A 14,798-nucleotide genomic window follows, 5' to 3' on the forward strand; every position below is an offset into this window, starting at 1 on the left:
TCAGCACTTACATCACCTGTCACGCGCTATAAAATATAGCGGATAGGCACAGACTTTCCAAGACTAAAAATTGGCAGCGGCCAGTGTGACGTTGTCCTTCGGCCCTCCAAACCCACCTGGATAAACAGGACATGTACATTGCCGAAGGACGACCACATGACTGAGACAATTACATTACGGCCATTTGACTCGAGTATTGCACAGTGATGGCTGCCGTTTTGTAGGGGGGACCAATATCGAAGATAATTGAACTCATAAGTTCATAATGAAAGCTCTGCATTTATATGAATATTGGATCACACTGTGGAGGCAGACATTTTGTGGGATGAAGGGAAGAAGCCGCCAACTTTAGTAAATACCAGACACTGAAATGGTAGACAACAGCCCAACTACTTTCAATGAGTGAAAACTTTGTATTATCTGTCAAGTTATGAGGACTTAAAGGAGAGTGATGGCTCAGACCAAAGTCTGTGGAACACACACACACACACACACGTACTGTACACATTACCGCAGATACACCTAGGTCACAGGTACAGACATACCATGCAGACTCGGCACAATTTAACGAGGTAAATTTTATTGCAGCTCTTACAATAGAAATCATTTTTCTTTCTTCCATACAAACATCTGTCCTCCACCCCAGCCAGTTACAGATGGACTAGCGATAAAAAGTAGGGGGAAAAAAAATATATGATACGTTAATTCTCCACACATTAACCCTTTCACTGCCAGAGCCTGGACTACACCTGGAGGCATTGCGTTACTGCCCTATCGGTGATGTAATTTAACCCCCTCTTTCATCTGTACCATCATCATTTCAGAAATGCTCTCCACCTTTTATCCTCCTTGTGATATCAGTTCTAAACTAGTTCTTAAACCCCTCTGTAAATGACACCAACATTCTCTGTGACTCCGGCACACCATCCCTCAGTCCTCCCCCAGCTCATTCCATCCCTGCCTCTTCTTCATCTTCCCTCCCTTGCCCTCGCTGTAGGAAAGAGCCATCAGGACAATCACTACACCGCGGTGTTTCACCTCCGGTGCGCAATCTCTGTACATGTGCAATGTTTGAGTGAACGATCAGCAATTCTTAAAGTCAGACCAGGTGCAATAGCCTGCAAAGCAGGTGCCGCACTCCTGTGCAATGCTCTACTGGTCGTTGTAGACACCCGTCTATGTTCTAGATTCACATTTCAAGAAATGGGCTTTAGCAGGCGATTCTAAAGCAGACAATAAGATTAAGCAGCCACAATCTCCCCACAACTGTAGGAAAACTTCACGCTTTATTCAGCGCCCAAAATTCAGCCCTTGTACGGGTAATAGCAGCTTCAATTCAGCAGAGACCCTCCAGAATGATCGTCAGGAGACTTATTACGCCCCGTCACACGGCACCAGGTGGGGAAACTGGAACATGGATGCCCTTCTGTCCACCAGCTGGAGGAGGAAACAGAGGAAGGAGGGAATAAGTAACAGAACCATCACAAACAGCATGTTTATTTCTCAAACTGTATTGGTCACCTACCTCTGGGAGTGCAGCCCCATTGTAGGCTTTACCAATGAATATTGGTCATAACTTACCTCACTGACGTTAATAAATTATTGTCCATTAAAGTAAATTATGACCATTATTCATAGGATACTAGGCTCCTAGTAAATGGCTAGATTGCATTCCTACATAGTGGGGGATATTCTGGTTCACTCCTGGCAAATGCCTTCTCAAATGGACAAAACCATGCGCACTGCAGGTGGGGTAGATGTTACTTGTGCAGAGAGCTAGATTTGGGTGGGGTTTTACTTAAAAGATCTATATTGCAGTGTAAAAATAAAGCAGTCAGTATTTTCCCTGACAGAAACAAAATAACTCACCCAAAATCTAATTCTCTCTGCACATTTTACATCTGCCCCCTGCAGTGCACATGGTTTTGTCCATTTAAGAAGGAATTTGCCAGAAGGAGTGAACCAGAATAACCCACCCCCCCATGTGAGGTATGACTAATCAACATTCAGAAGGTCAGCAATTGATATGTAGGCATGCATTTAGGTTGACATAGTGTTGTCTTGCTGAATATTGGCATCTGAAAGTATCAACATTTTAACTAACATGATATTTTGGCTATCTTAGCCTCCAAACTTTCAAGCGTTCCCTGAAAACTCACCTCTTCAGGCAAGCCTATCATATTTAAGTACCACACGCATAACCCTCTGAGGTACTTTGTATTATATTGCTTCCCTTCTGGAACTACAAGCTATGCTATTACTGGTGCCTGTCCTTGTGTTTCCCTTCTATATCCCTATAGATTGTAAGCTTGCAGCAGGGCCCTCCTACCTCCAAGTCTGTCTGTTGTTACCCAGTTTGTTTAATCACTGTCTACAAATTGTAAAGCGCAAAGGAATCTGCTGCGCTGTATAAGAAACTGTAAATAAATAAACCCTTGCATTAATAATTGACACATTTGGTGCGGACATTCTAAAGGTGTAGACACCTAACTGCATGTCACTGTATTGATTCTCCACCTAATCAACATTCATAGAATCAAGAAATCAATTGGATTCCCTTACATAATACCCAACTGTCCAGATTGGAGAGATATAGTGGAGATAAAGTGTAAGATGATAACGGGTTGGGATCATTTGGCCTATTGCATTATGGTAGAAAGTCATTAGGTCGAATCCATTAGGTCGACATGCTAAAAGGTCGACATGACTCTAGGTCGACATGGGAAAAGGTCGACACGATTCTAGGTCGAAAGGTCATTAGTTCGACAGGTCATTAGTTCGACAAGGTCATTAGTTCGACATTGTCTATGTCGACATTCACAAGGTCGACATGGGGTTTTTCACTGTTTTTTTTACCTGAATGTCAACACAGTCGACATGGACACAGTTTAAAGTGCACTGCATCCCCTCGCATCGCTCGCTGCGCTCGCGATGCGTCGGGCACGGTGCCTCGCTACGCTCGGCACACTATTTTATTCTCCCACCACGCCCTAGTGGATGGTAGGGCATGAAATACCGCCTGTCAGCACATGTTGGCTCAAAAAACAGTGAAAAACTCCATGTCGACCTTGTGAATGTCGACATAGACAATGTCGAACTAATGACCTTGTCGAACTAATGACCTGTCGAACTAATGACCTTTCGAACTAGAATCATGTCGACCTTTTCCCGTGTCGACCTAGAGTCATGTCGACCTTTTAGCATGTCGACCTAATGGATTCGACCTAATGACTGTCTACCATAATGCAGTAGACCAAATGACCGCATCCCGATGATAACACACCAGCCAATCAGCTGTGTTTGAAAAATGACAGGAGTTGATTGGCTGGTGAATTATCACCTTCCACTGTATCTGTTAATACAACTGCCCCATTGTAAGGTACAGTATGTTGCCATGAAGGAAATCAGTCAATGGCTGCCCCTATTTACTGGTGACCAGGGGACTTGAGTCAGCAGTTCGCTATTCAGAAGGAGTTTGCTGTTAACAAGCATCAATCTGAACTTGACAGTGACAAAAGAAATACGTGTGTAATTTACCGCACATTGTTATGCTTCTCTACACTGTATCCAATAGGCATACTATCAATTACCAACAAAAAATTCTTTAAATTCCTGCAAAACTAGAAAAAGGAGTTTAGAACGGATTTACCACTGTTTACGTGTATACCAGGTTGGTTACACAAGCTGAAAGATAAATTGTGGAGATGTAATCAAAGGTTGGAGAGAGATTAAAGGCCCCCATACACTAGGGCGACTTGTCCTTAGGACAAGTCGCCCCCGACTTCCCCCTGAGCTTCCCCGGCTGCTCCCCGGGGAGCTTGATAAGATTGCCACTTGATGTGCCATTTTTTACATGTGATCAATCGTCTCGATTGATCACATGTAAAAAACCCGGGGAGCAGGATGGGGGGGGGGGGGGCTACAGAGCAGGGCTGCTGGTGGGAGCAGGGGGGGCTGGGGACGCTGCGGGGGACACAGGCGGCATAGAGCCGGGAGCTGTCAGTGCTAGAAAAAAAAGCCTATACAATGAATGGGCAGCCTGTGATTGGCTGAGCGCGCTCTCAGCCAATTGCTGACTGGCTGAGAGCGCGCTCAGCCAATCACAGGCCGCCCATTCATTGTATGGGCTTTTTTTTTTTATTCAGTACTGACAGCTCCCGCCGGCTCCCCCTGCCCGGCTCTATGCCGCCTGTGTCCCCCGCAGCGTCCCCAGCCCCCCCTGCTCCCTCTACCGCCGCGCCGCCCCACTAGGTCCCAAGTCGGGTGGTCGGACGTGCAGCAGGTCCGACCACCCGACGCAGATCCGATGCGCACGGGACCGCGCATCGGATCTGAGGGGACATCAAAACCAGCCGATTTTGGTCCGATTTCGGCCAGATCCGACTGATCTGGCTGAAATCTGACCAAAATTGGCTAGTGTATGGGGGCCTTAAGAACGGATTTATCAGATCCTGTCATTTTTCAAACACAGCTTTTAACATGGCGGTTAAAAAGCGGATGGGCGGATACTTTCTCTCTCTCCATGTGTCGATACATAAACCCTAAAGTACCAATCGGTCACCCCTTTTGCAGTGCCGTTTCTAACACTAGACAGCTGCCTAAGAGCTACAGAATCTGGGGGACAGCCATGACTATAACAAAATGAAGGATGACTCAGAGAGGAATCCATGTTGAACTTAGTACAAACGGCAGGTGATGACCGTGTAAGACGCCAGCTCCGCACGTTCACCTGAGGTTCTGAAAAATCGACATTGGTGTGTGGGTGGTGGTGGAAGCACGAAGCTGAAGTTTTGCCTAGGGTGCTGAAAAACCTCGCATCAGCTCTGCCCTTTGTCACCATTACCTGACAGGGAACTATACTAGTAAATAATAGTGTTGCTGAAAATCACACTGCCCTATTTATGTGAAAGTCTGTTTCACGTTCCAAGTCAACCATTTTATTTAATAAATGGTTTTCCCTGTCAGCAGTATTGTCAATATCAGAAGAATGTATAAACACTGCATTGGGTAAGGTAGGCAGCATTATTAAAATAATACAGGAAAACATAGTATATAAAATGGTTCTCTCTATAGAATGTGAAGGCTAATAGAACACAGACCTTCTTATAAACACAGCAAAGAAACGTGTTTAGTCTGCGACGGACTGCATCAACCCATGTATATGTAGCCGTCAGGAGACCATCGCATGTGATTTTTGGCACCCGCAATGTAGAACGTCCGATTTCCCTTGAACTCCCCCGGGATTCCATTTACATGCGATAGATCAAATGCAATATATTGCATGTAAAAAAAAAAAAATCAAGTGCCAAGTCAGATGAAGGACTCGTGGGGAGCTCAAGGGAAAACTGGTCTGACTTGTGTCTCAGACAAGCTGGTCCAGTGTATGGGAACCTTTACACCAATAATAAAAACAATGGCTTTAAAAGAACATCATCCCTCGGAAAATACAATTATTTTGCCGAATACAAATCATTATGCTGCGTGCCACAATATACGGGAAGAGCTCCCAGTGCCGGATACACACCTTCTGCCAGGAATCACCTGTTGTTATCTCTATTGCACTAATGTGAGACCATTACGGAATAACAGACCTTCATGAGCTGCAGCTGTCGCCATGGTAATAATCAGTGCAACAGTTTGTTTCCATGATTACAGATATTAATAAAAGAAGGTCAGCTATAAACATCATATCAGCCAAACTGAAGCAACAGAATGCTTCCCGGATTTCAACAGCCAATTTCAGGCAGATGTCTTCTTTCAGGCGTCAGCAGTTATTCCAGCAAAGTAACACCTAGAATCATTATTTAAATGAAGGAAAAAACCCGCAGGTTTTGGTCTAATCAGATATACATTAAGGGGGTGATTCAAGATCCCTCAGCTTATCAGCGTCCGTTCGCTGTTTAGCGAGTGGCTTAACGACACTTTCACACATGCAGCCATATTTAGGTTTGTGTAGGTGGATGCGCATCAAACTGGGATTTCAGCAGGTGTGAAAGGTATCAACCCTGGCAAACTAAGTTCTGGGTCCCTGGTTCCGACCAAGCATGTTAGAAAGCGGCATGAGAATCTGGTAATCTCTGGATAACAGGAAAAAAATGAGACTCCACATAAAATGAATTAGTGTACAAGTACTAGAATGTAGGGCTACCCACTGGTGTGATGGCTATAGATGGTCACCATCGATTGTACCATTGGTGATCAGCATCGACAGCATGAAACAATTGGAAGGTCACACTTATTGATAGCCATTGTTCCTTGAGAGCACAGCAAGCCAATCATTTTCAGGAGGCGGGGCTAAGCACCGTGCCCTCTGTATTGGGGAAAAGAAGACCATCATCGACATGTAGCCATCAATGGCAAAAAACTATCAGATCTTCACCACAGATTGCAAAATCATAGACCTTTGGTGACAAACCATCGATGGTTAATGAGCCACCCTACTATAAAGTGGCAAACTTTTTGTGGTTTTTCGTTTTTTAATACCCATAATGCCCTTAGGATTTCAACATGACATGATCATCTATTCCAGTGACCTTTTGTGAAATACAGTAAAGGCTGCTCCATCTGTAGCTTGCCGTTGACAAGTAAACTGCAACTGTAAATTCATACGGCAAGATTACATGATAACATACGTTTACACTAAACAAAGAATAGTCTAGTTTGTATAGTGTACAAATGCAAAATTACTCCTCACCTAGTCTGTATTTATCTTTGGCCTCTGATCGTTCCTTCGCATCAAAATACCAGACGGTGATTGCATACCTGTAGGCGGAGACAAAGTCACAAAGTGTCATTACACTGACAGCTTTACACCCAAAGCCCTGAGCATGGATTACTGACACAAAATAACTCACCCAAATCTAATTCTCTCTGCACATTTTACATCTGCCCCCCTGCAGTGCACATGGTTTTGTCCATCTAAGAAGGATTTTGTCAGAAAGAGTGAACTAGAATAAGGCCCTATATGAGATGTACAGTATCTTCTCCAATGGAATATTATAGAGGTCAGCGATACTAGTCATGGCTCAAGCCAGTGGTGGAAGTCCCAAAGGCGGTGGTAACTCCGGTATCTGAGCGCCATCTGTGGGATCCGAAAGAGCCTTGTGGCAGCCCGTGAGATCTGTGACTGCGATGCGCACAGGAACGCACCTAACATCGCAGTTGTAGGCAAAGGACATGCAATGTGACACTTTTCTTGTGATCCGTTGCAACAGTTTGCCGGAATCGCATGTAAAGTCTTCATATCGCACTAGTGGATTGGGGCCTTTAGAACATCCGTCAGATGCATCCACCCTTACGTGCTGGGTGTACACTTCACTGTTCACAAACATACTATTTATTCCCCTCATACTATCACTTTATACGGTTTACAAGCTGGGTCCCCCATTGCACATATTGTGTACAAGCCTGACCCCTTATCACGCATTTGGGACTGGACAGTGCGGTCTGTGTGACAGAGGGAGGAGATAGAGGATTTCATCTCTGTGGTGGGAAAGGGAAGGAGTGGGGGCACTAATCCTGCCGACGGGCATTTGGGAAGTGTGCATTAATATTGTCCCTGCTATCAAGCTTAAAACAGGATAATATTAATTGGATGTGGATTAGGAGTTGGCTTTTGTGCTGCTTAAAGGGCAAAAATTCTAGCACTCAGCTACTTCTTACTAATGTAACACTTTCTATTGTGGGGCCTTGGGGCAGTTGGGTTGTTCCACTACAGAGTTTAAAAGAGTATTCTATCAATTGTATGAGAGTTAGCAAGTCAGCGATTGTACTACTGTAAAGATACATTTAGATTTGGAGGTTTACTCTTGCCTTGATATCTCTCGCCGCAGTTTGAAATAGTGTTTGTGTTGGGTTTTATACCATAAATCAATTATTTGCCCCTTCTCTGGGCCAATGTAATTTTTTACAGGACAACTGCAGGTTTCATTTTGAATCGTACTATGGAACTCCATTCCGGAGGCAGACAGAATGCACATACATACATACATACATACATACATACATACATACATATGAATGCTATAAAACACTGCTAAGCACACATCTTATGACATGCATGTACTCACCGCATAGCAAAGGCTGGTTTTACTTCGTGAGGATTACGGCGATCGGACCAGAACATCAATAACCGGTCGAATAACGGCTCAATGTTGGCTACTACGGAACGGCCTTCTGGGAAGATTTGTAGGAGCCCACCATGGACCTAAATAGAGGGAGAAAGAAATATATAAAATGATCAGATTGCTATACTGGGATTCTATCAGCATTGCAATGCATTAATTTATTAATATAACAGTATCTTATATAGCGCACACATATTCCGCAGCACTGTACAGAGAAAATCTGAAGAGTCCCTGCCCCAGTGGAGCTTACAATCTATATTCCCTACCACATGTACACGCACACACAGACATTCTAGGGTTAATTTGTTGGGAGCCAATAAACCTACCAGTATATTTTGGGATTGTGGGAGGAAACCGGAGCACCCGGAGGAAACCCACGCAAATACGGGGAGAATATACAAACTCCACACAGTTAGGGCCATGGTGGGAATAGAACCCATGACCTCGGTGCTGTGAGGCAGTAATGCTAACCATTACACCATCCGTGCTGCTTACATTAGGCATTATGTATACACTCTTTGCCTTACAGATATGTCCTCCCACCTAAGCTCAATACTCCACACTGCGAGAGACACCAGGCACAAGTGAGCCACCAGGTTCCATGCAACTCCGCTAGCGCTGGACATTTGCATTCATTTCGACACGTGTATATCTGTTGTCAATGAAGAAGCACTAGCAGAGTTACACAGGACCAGGCACGCCGAGAACGGCTGTTTGGGGCGACTGCAGCAATAGTGTATGAGGGACAGCTGTACATTGTTGATGTTTGTGTTCTGCACAAGTAAAACTTGTAAATGAATACATCAACTCATTCAGAAATCCTTCTGCTACATGAAAGCAGACAAACCAACCATTACCTCGCACGTGCCAGTGTTTATATAGCACATTACAGCAAACAGCCTTTTTATGATTATTACCCTGCTGGGATTACTGTAGCACTCGGCAAGTGTTGTGCCCGCCGTGATGTACGGTCTATTCATGCTGCTTTGTACGTTTCTCTCTGCTACCTCATCATTCCCAAAACTGGATGTTTATCAGGACAGACATCTGCAACTGCCCAAAAGAGCATCACCTTAGGGCAGTGGTTCTCAACCACGGTCCTCAAGTACCCCCAACAGTTCATGTTTTCCAGGTCTCCTCACAGAGGGGTAGATTTATTAAGCTTGGTGAAGTGATAAAGTGTCTGGGTTTTTATCACCGGCCAATCAGATCCTACCTGTGAATTCACAGGCTTGGTTTGAAAAATGACAGGTAGGAGCTGATTGGCCGGTGACAAAAACCAGACACTTTATCAATTATAGGCAGTGAATTACACTACCCACTGAAAACAAATAGCATGCAGAGCTTTCTGTTTTGAAAAACAATGCTGTGAAAGAAGAAAACAAAAAGTCTGATCCTTCCTGATCCGGTGGCTCCTGGTCATCTTTCCACTTTGGAGATGGAAGCTGGGAGGAGAGGTGGCTGCTGGGAGACTTAGTTCTCCCTGTTCCTGCCACTTGGCACACACCTGACAGCGGTCTCAGACACACTAATGCATACTCACATACTTTAACCCCTTCACTGGCAATGCTTCAGTGGTAACATTGGCATTCCCGGAAAATTTCTACGATTGCCAATGTCTCTCCCTCCTTGGCACCGCCGCGCACAGCCGGGTTGCCGGGGAGTAGCTGATGTAGCGCACAGCAGCGCTGCCAGGCCCCAGTGAGACACAAGAGGGGGGGGGGGGGGGGGGTTAGGAAGCGCTCCCCAAAAAATAAAAAAAACCTGCCCAGTGGGGAGCGCTCCCGAAAAAAAAAAAAAAAAACACCACCGCTGAAGGGGTCAGCCGGAGCAGCTACAAGATATTGTTGCTTCGTCCAAAATATTTAATGGCATTCATTTAATAAGTAAACCCAGCATGGTTTTGCCTTGACATTATTGCCAAAATAAATCCAATGGGTGATTTCAGGGCATTTTCTAAGCGATCTTACTAGGTTGCGTAGAAAGTACCCCTATAAATCGGTCCATGTGTAGGGCCCGGCGATTAATATCCAGCATGCTGTATAAATCTAGTTACACCGCCGGTCAGGCCCAATGTTCACACCGGAGAACATGGCGCCGACACATCGCTGTGCGGCACTGTGTGCTAAGCGATCTTGCTGCAAATCTCCCTATGTGTAGGCCCCTTAACACCCGAAGCACCGAAATCTCACAGCTGCTTGCCACTCGCAGGCTTACACTTATCCCATTGTGCTGGTAAGTAATACCTGAGTAACCAGCCTACGGACAGCACATTATTATGTAACTTCCCGGTGGGATAGGAAAGAAGTCATCACGCAGTGACTCACATCAATTACTGGCACATTTAATTAGCCTCTTATAGCGCTTAAAAGATATCCTGATAAGTCAGAAGCAGCAGGTTATAATTCTAATTTACTAGTGAGGAGGTGTCCTAAAGAGTCACCCCAGGGATTAAAGGAAACAGATCGTACTCATACACCACTGTAACTCTAGGCCTTTATGTAGAACGGTCATTACCTGTAAGCCTAGTAAGAGCGGCCTCATTACGTTTAGTTAGATCTGATTACTTGAGTTCTTTTTATTCTGTTGCAGACATTGGGGCACATTTATCTTGGCATTATATTAGCCCCCAGAAGGGAAATGCAGGATGAAACACTTACGGTAGGAAGCAGCATTATACCCCGGCGGGGACTGGGGATTTGGAAGGAGCTTGTCCCTGCATTGTGTAGTGACAGTCCATACTCTACGGCAAACTAAAACCTGTGGGCCAGCTCCAAATGGGCTTAGTATTAAAGTGTAACGTGGTTATTCCTTGACACCTCAGATGTCCGCACTGCACACAATCCGTTGTTGTCAGAACAGCAGCGTGCCGCGGGCCGATGTATGCTGGGGTGCCACACTCCGCGGCAGGATGAGTCGCAATTAATGCGGCAGGCTCCTGGCAGTGTATATGCTTATGCTTGGGGCTGGTTCTCATGGCTAAACCGCGACCATCCCGTCATCTGCAGCAATGTATACAGAAATGCTGGGGGGAGCCAGGTTGGCTGGGTGTATACACGGTCCCCTCCTTGATGTATGGACCAGCAGATCAAATATAGCTGGGGCCCGTTCCTCTGCCACAAGGATGACTTCTAGGGAGGAGCAATATAGAACTCTGTGTTATTAAGGTAAAAGTCTGCTTTGACGCATTTCGCCAAGCTCAGGGTGGTGAAATGCGTCATCAGAGTATGGCCGCCTGTGTGAATAATCTACGTTCGTGTACAGCGCCACTGCCAGTGACTGGTCATAAATTGGGCATCTTGTGTGCCTGCTTAGTTACCTCTCTGCCACCAGCCAGGAACGACCAATACATGTTCAAAACATTGCTCGGTACTTGTGTATTATCACAGCGCCCGTTAAGTATTTAACGTGGTGCCCTATTCAGCGTAGTAGGATCGTATCGCATGCGATGCAATTCGATTTAGCACACGCGCTTTGGGCTCGGTGGACACGCCGACGTGGATAGTGGGGGTATGAACAGGTCGGGACTACGCGTACCGCGTACGCTCGCAATGCTTCGGGGTGACGTGGATAGTGGGGGTGTGCTAAATTGCATTACAAAGCACGCAATCAAATCGCATGCGATCTGTGTGCGATGCAATCCGCAGGCAGGAGTGCCGTGAAACTGCACAAGTACCATCGCAATGCATGTAAAGCACATGCGATTGCATGCGGTGCGATGCAATGCCCGCGCCGCCATACGGGAACCGTACGGCTCCAAACGTCACCTGCTTAGCTACCAGAAACGGATACTTATTTGTTTTTATGTATTAGAGAGAGTGTAAAAGGACATCTTCTGACAGGGTGCAAATCGTCTTGCTTTAGACCAGGGATGGGGAACCTTCGGCCCTCAAGCTGTTAAACTACACATCCCAGCATGCCCTACTACAATTTTGCTATTTGTACATGCTAAAACTGTTGCAGGGCATGCTGGGATGTGTAGTTCAACAACAGCTGAAGGGCAGAAGATCCCCCATCCCTGATGCAGTGCACACACTTCTGCTGTCTTCATTGCTAGAGATAAGATGGGATCATCTTGGGTTACCTGGTGGAGTAGTGCTCGCATTGCTGGGCAGACATACCTTGGTGTCCCAGTTTTGATTTAGGTAGTAAATGCAAGTCAAGCAGCGTCCATCTCTGTTTGGGTTATCCACGTGTCGGACATATCCCATCCCATTTCCAGGATAGCAAGCCACCATTGCCTGCAAAATCGAAAGCCACAGTATGAGCAGGTTATCTGTGCATTAATATATAGCATCCTCATTAGTGCATACACCAGTGTCATATCTGGGGTGATACTGGACCAGCCTTCACTAATAAATGCCTCTACCTCCAAGTCATTTTGCATTGGCTTATAATTCCCTCTGGCCAAGCACTGCACACTGTGTGGTTCCAACCTAAAGAAAATCACATCATACTGAATATGATCTGCCAGGGTTAAATAGCAGTTTGATAAAAGGACCCCAATTTGTCATTTGCAGTAGGTGACCCTTAGCTTACACACATGAAAACATGCAGGAGGAGGAGTTTGCAGGTGCACACTAAATATATATGCTAGACCTTTTAACCCCTTCATGACAGAGCCAGTTTGTGCCTTCATGACAGAGCCCTTTTTTTCAAATCTGACATGTATCACTTAAGTGGGGATAACTTTTTTTTGCTTTTACTTATCCCAGTGATTTTGAGATTGTTTTTTCGTGACACATTGTACTTCAAGTTAGTGGTAAATTTTGGTCGATACAGTCTGTGTTTTTTTGTGAAAAATACCAAAATATCGTGAAAAAATGGAAAATTTAGCAATATGCAAAATGTCACATTTTCTGCTTGTGAGACAAATAATCATACCACTCAAAATAGTTAATAACTAACAAAGACCATATGTCTACTTTATGTAGCAATCATTATTTCAACTTCCTTTTCATTTTTTTGGACACTAGGAGGCTTCAAATATGACTAGCAAATTCTCAAATTTTCAAGAAAATTTCAAACACTGATTTTTTTAGGGACCAGTTCAGTTCTGATGTGACTTTGAGGGACTTGTATGTGAGACACCCCCATAAATGATGCCATTTCAAAAACTGCACCCCTCACAGTATTCAAAACAGCAGTTTGGAAGTTTGTTAACCCTTTAGGTGTTTCACAGGAATTAAAACAAAGTGTAGGTGAAATTTCAAAATTTCTTTTTTTTTGCAGAGTTTCAATTTTAATACATTTTTCTAACGAATACAGTAGATTTTACTAGAGAAATGTGACTAAAAATTGATTCCCCCAATTCTTTTGTTTTCAAAAATATCCTATATGTGGCCCTAGTGTGCACGTTGACCAAACCACAGGCTTCATAATAGAAGGAGCACCTACTTGATTTTGGAGCCTCCTTTTTATGAGATTTTTTTTTAGGCACCATGTAGGTTTCTAGGCACCATAAGTGCTAAAAGTTAGGAACCTCCCCCACAAGTCACCCCATTTTGCAATCTACACCCCTCAGGGAATTCATCTAGGGGTATAGTGTACATTTCAAACCCCCAGGGGTTTCACCAATTTTGGTACAACTGGGATGTGAAAATGGAAAATTACATTTTTTTACACAAACATGCAGTTCTGGCTCAAAATTTTTCATTTTCACAAGGAATGAAGGAGACAAAGCACCCCAAAATCTGTGCCCCAATTTCTCCCGAGTACGGCAATGCCTCACATGTGACCAAAAAATACCAGTTGGGCGCATGGCAGGACTCAGAAGGGAAGGAGTGATTTTTGGATTTGGCAGCACAGATTTTGGTGGAATGAATGGTGGGTGCCATGTTGCATTAGCAAGACTCCCAAAGCACCAATACAGTGGAACCCCCCCACAAGTCACCCCATTTTGCAAAGTACACCCCTCAGGGAATTCATCTAGGGGTATAGTGTACATTTCAAACCCCCAGGGGTTTCACCAATTTTATTACAACTGGGCAGTGAAAATGAAAAATTACATTTTTTTACACAAAAATGCAGTTCTGGCTCAAAATTTTTCATTTTCACAAGGAATAAAGGAGACAAAGCACCCCAAAATCTGTGCCCCAATTTCTCCTGAGTACGGCAATGCCTCACATGTGACCAAAAAATACCAGTTGGGCGCATGGCAGGACTCAGAAGGGAAGGAGTGATTTTTGGATTTTGCAGCACAGATTTTGGTGGAATAAATGGTGGGTGCTATGTTGCACCAATACAGTGGAACCCCCCCACAAGTCACCCCATTTTGCAAAGTACACCCCTCAGGGAATTCATCTAGGGGTATAGTGTACATTTCAAACCCCCAGGGGTTTCACCAATTTTGATACAACTGGGCAGTGAAAATGAAAAATTACATTTTTTTACACAAAAATGCAGTTCTGGCTCAAAATTTTTCATTTTCACAAGGAATGAAGGAGACAAAGCACCCCAAAATCTGTGCCCCAATTTCTCCCGAGTACGGCAATGCCTCACATGTGACCAAAAAATACCAGTTGGGCGCATGGCAGGACTCAGAAGGGAAGGAGTGATTTTTGGATTTGGCAGCACAGATTTTGGTGGAATGAATAGTGGGTGCCATGTTGCATTAGCAAGACTCCCAAAGCACCAATACAGTGGAACCCCCCCCCAAGTCACCCCATTTTG

At 44.7% G+C, this 14,798-nt stretch overlaps 1 protein-coding gene across 2 annotated transcripts in view; it reads right to left on the reverse strand.

Annotated features, from left to right (window-relative positions):
- Positions 1–559: 559 nt before the first annotated feature.
- EGLN2 (egl-9 family hypoxia inducible factor 2) overlaps positions 560–14,798 on the reverse strand; it is a 37,080-nt gene continuing 22,841 nt past the window's right edge. The window contains exons 3-6 of one of the 2 annotated variants that reach the window (XM_083159696.1): positions 12,248–12,367; positions 8,070–8,206; positions 6,695–6,762; positions 560–1,437 (exon numbers count right to left, since the gene is read on the reverse strand). In XM_083159696.1, the coding sequence (XP_083015822.1) occupies positions 1,385–1,437; positions 6,695–6,762; positions 8,070–8,206; positions 12,248–12,367 (378 nt within the window). In that variant the 3' untranslated portion in view covers positions 560–1,384. The remainder of the gene's footprint in view (positions 1,438–6,694; positions 6,763–8,069; positions 8,207–12,247; positions 12,368–14,798) is intronic. The other variant, XM_083159697.1, reaches the window with a different exon arrangement.

The sequence above is a fragment of the Crinia signifera genome, chromosome 9 (assembly GCF_055691185.1).
Source record: "Crinia signifera chromosome 9, ASM5569118v1, whole genome shotgun sequence".
NCBI lineage: Eukaryota > Metazoa > Chordata > Amphibia > Anura > Myobatrachidae > Crinia > Crinia signifera.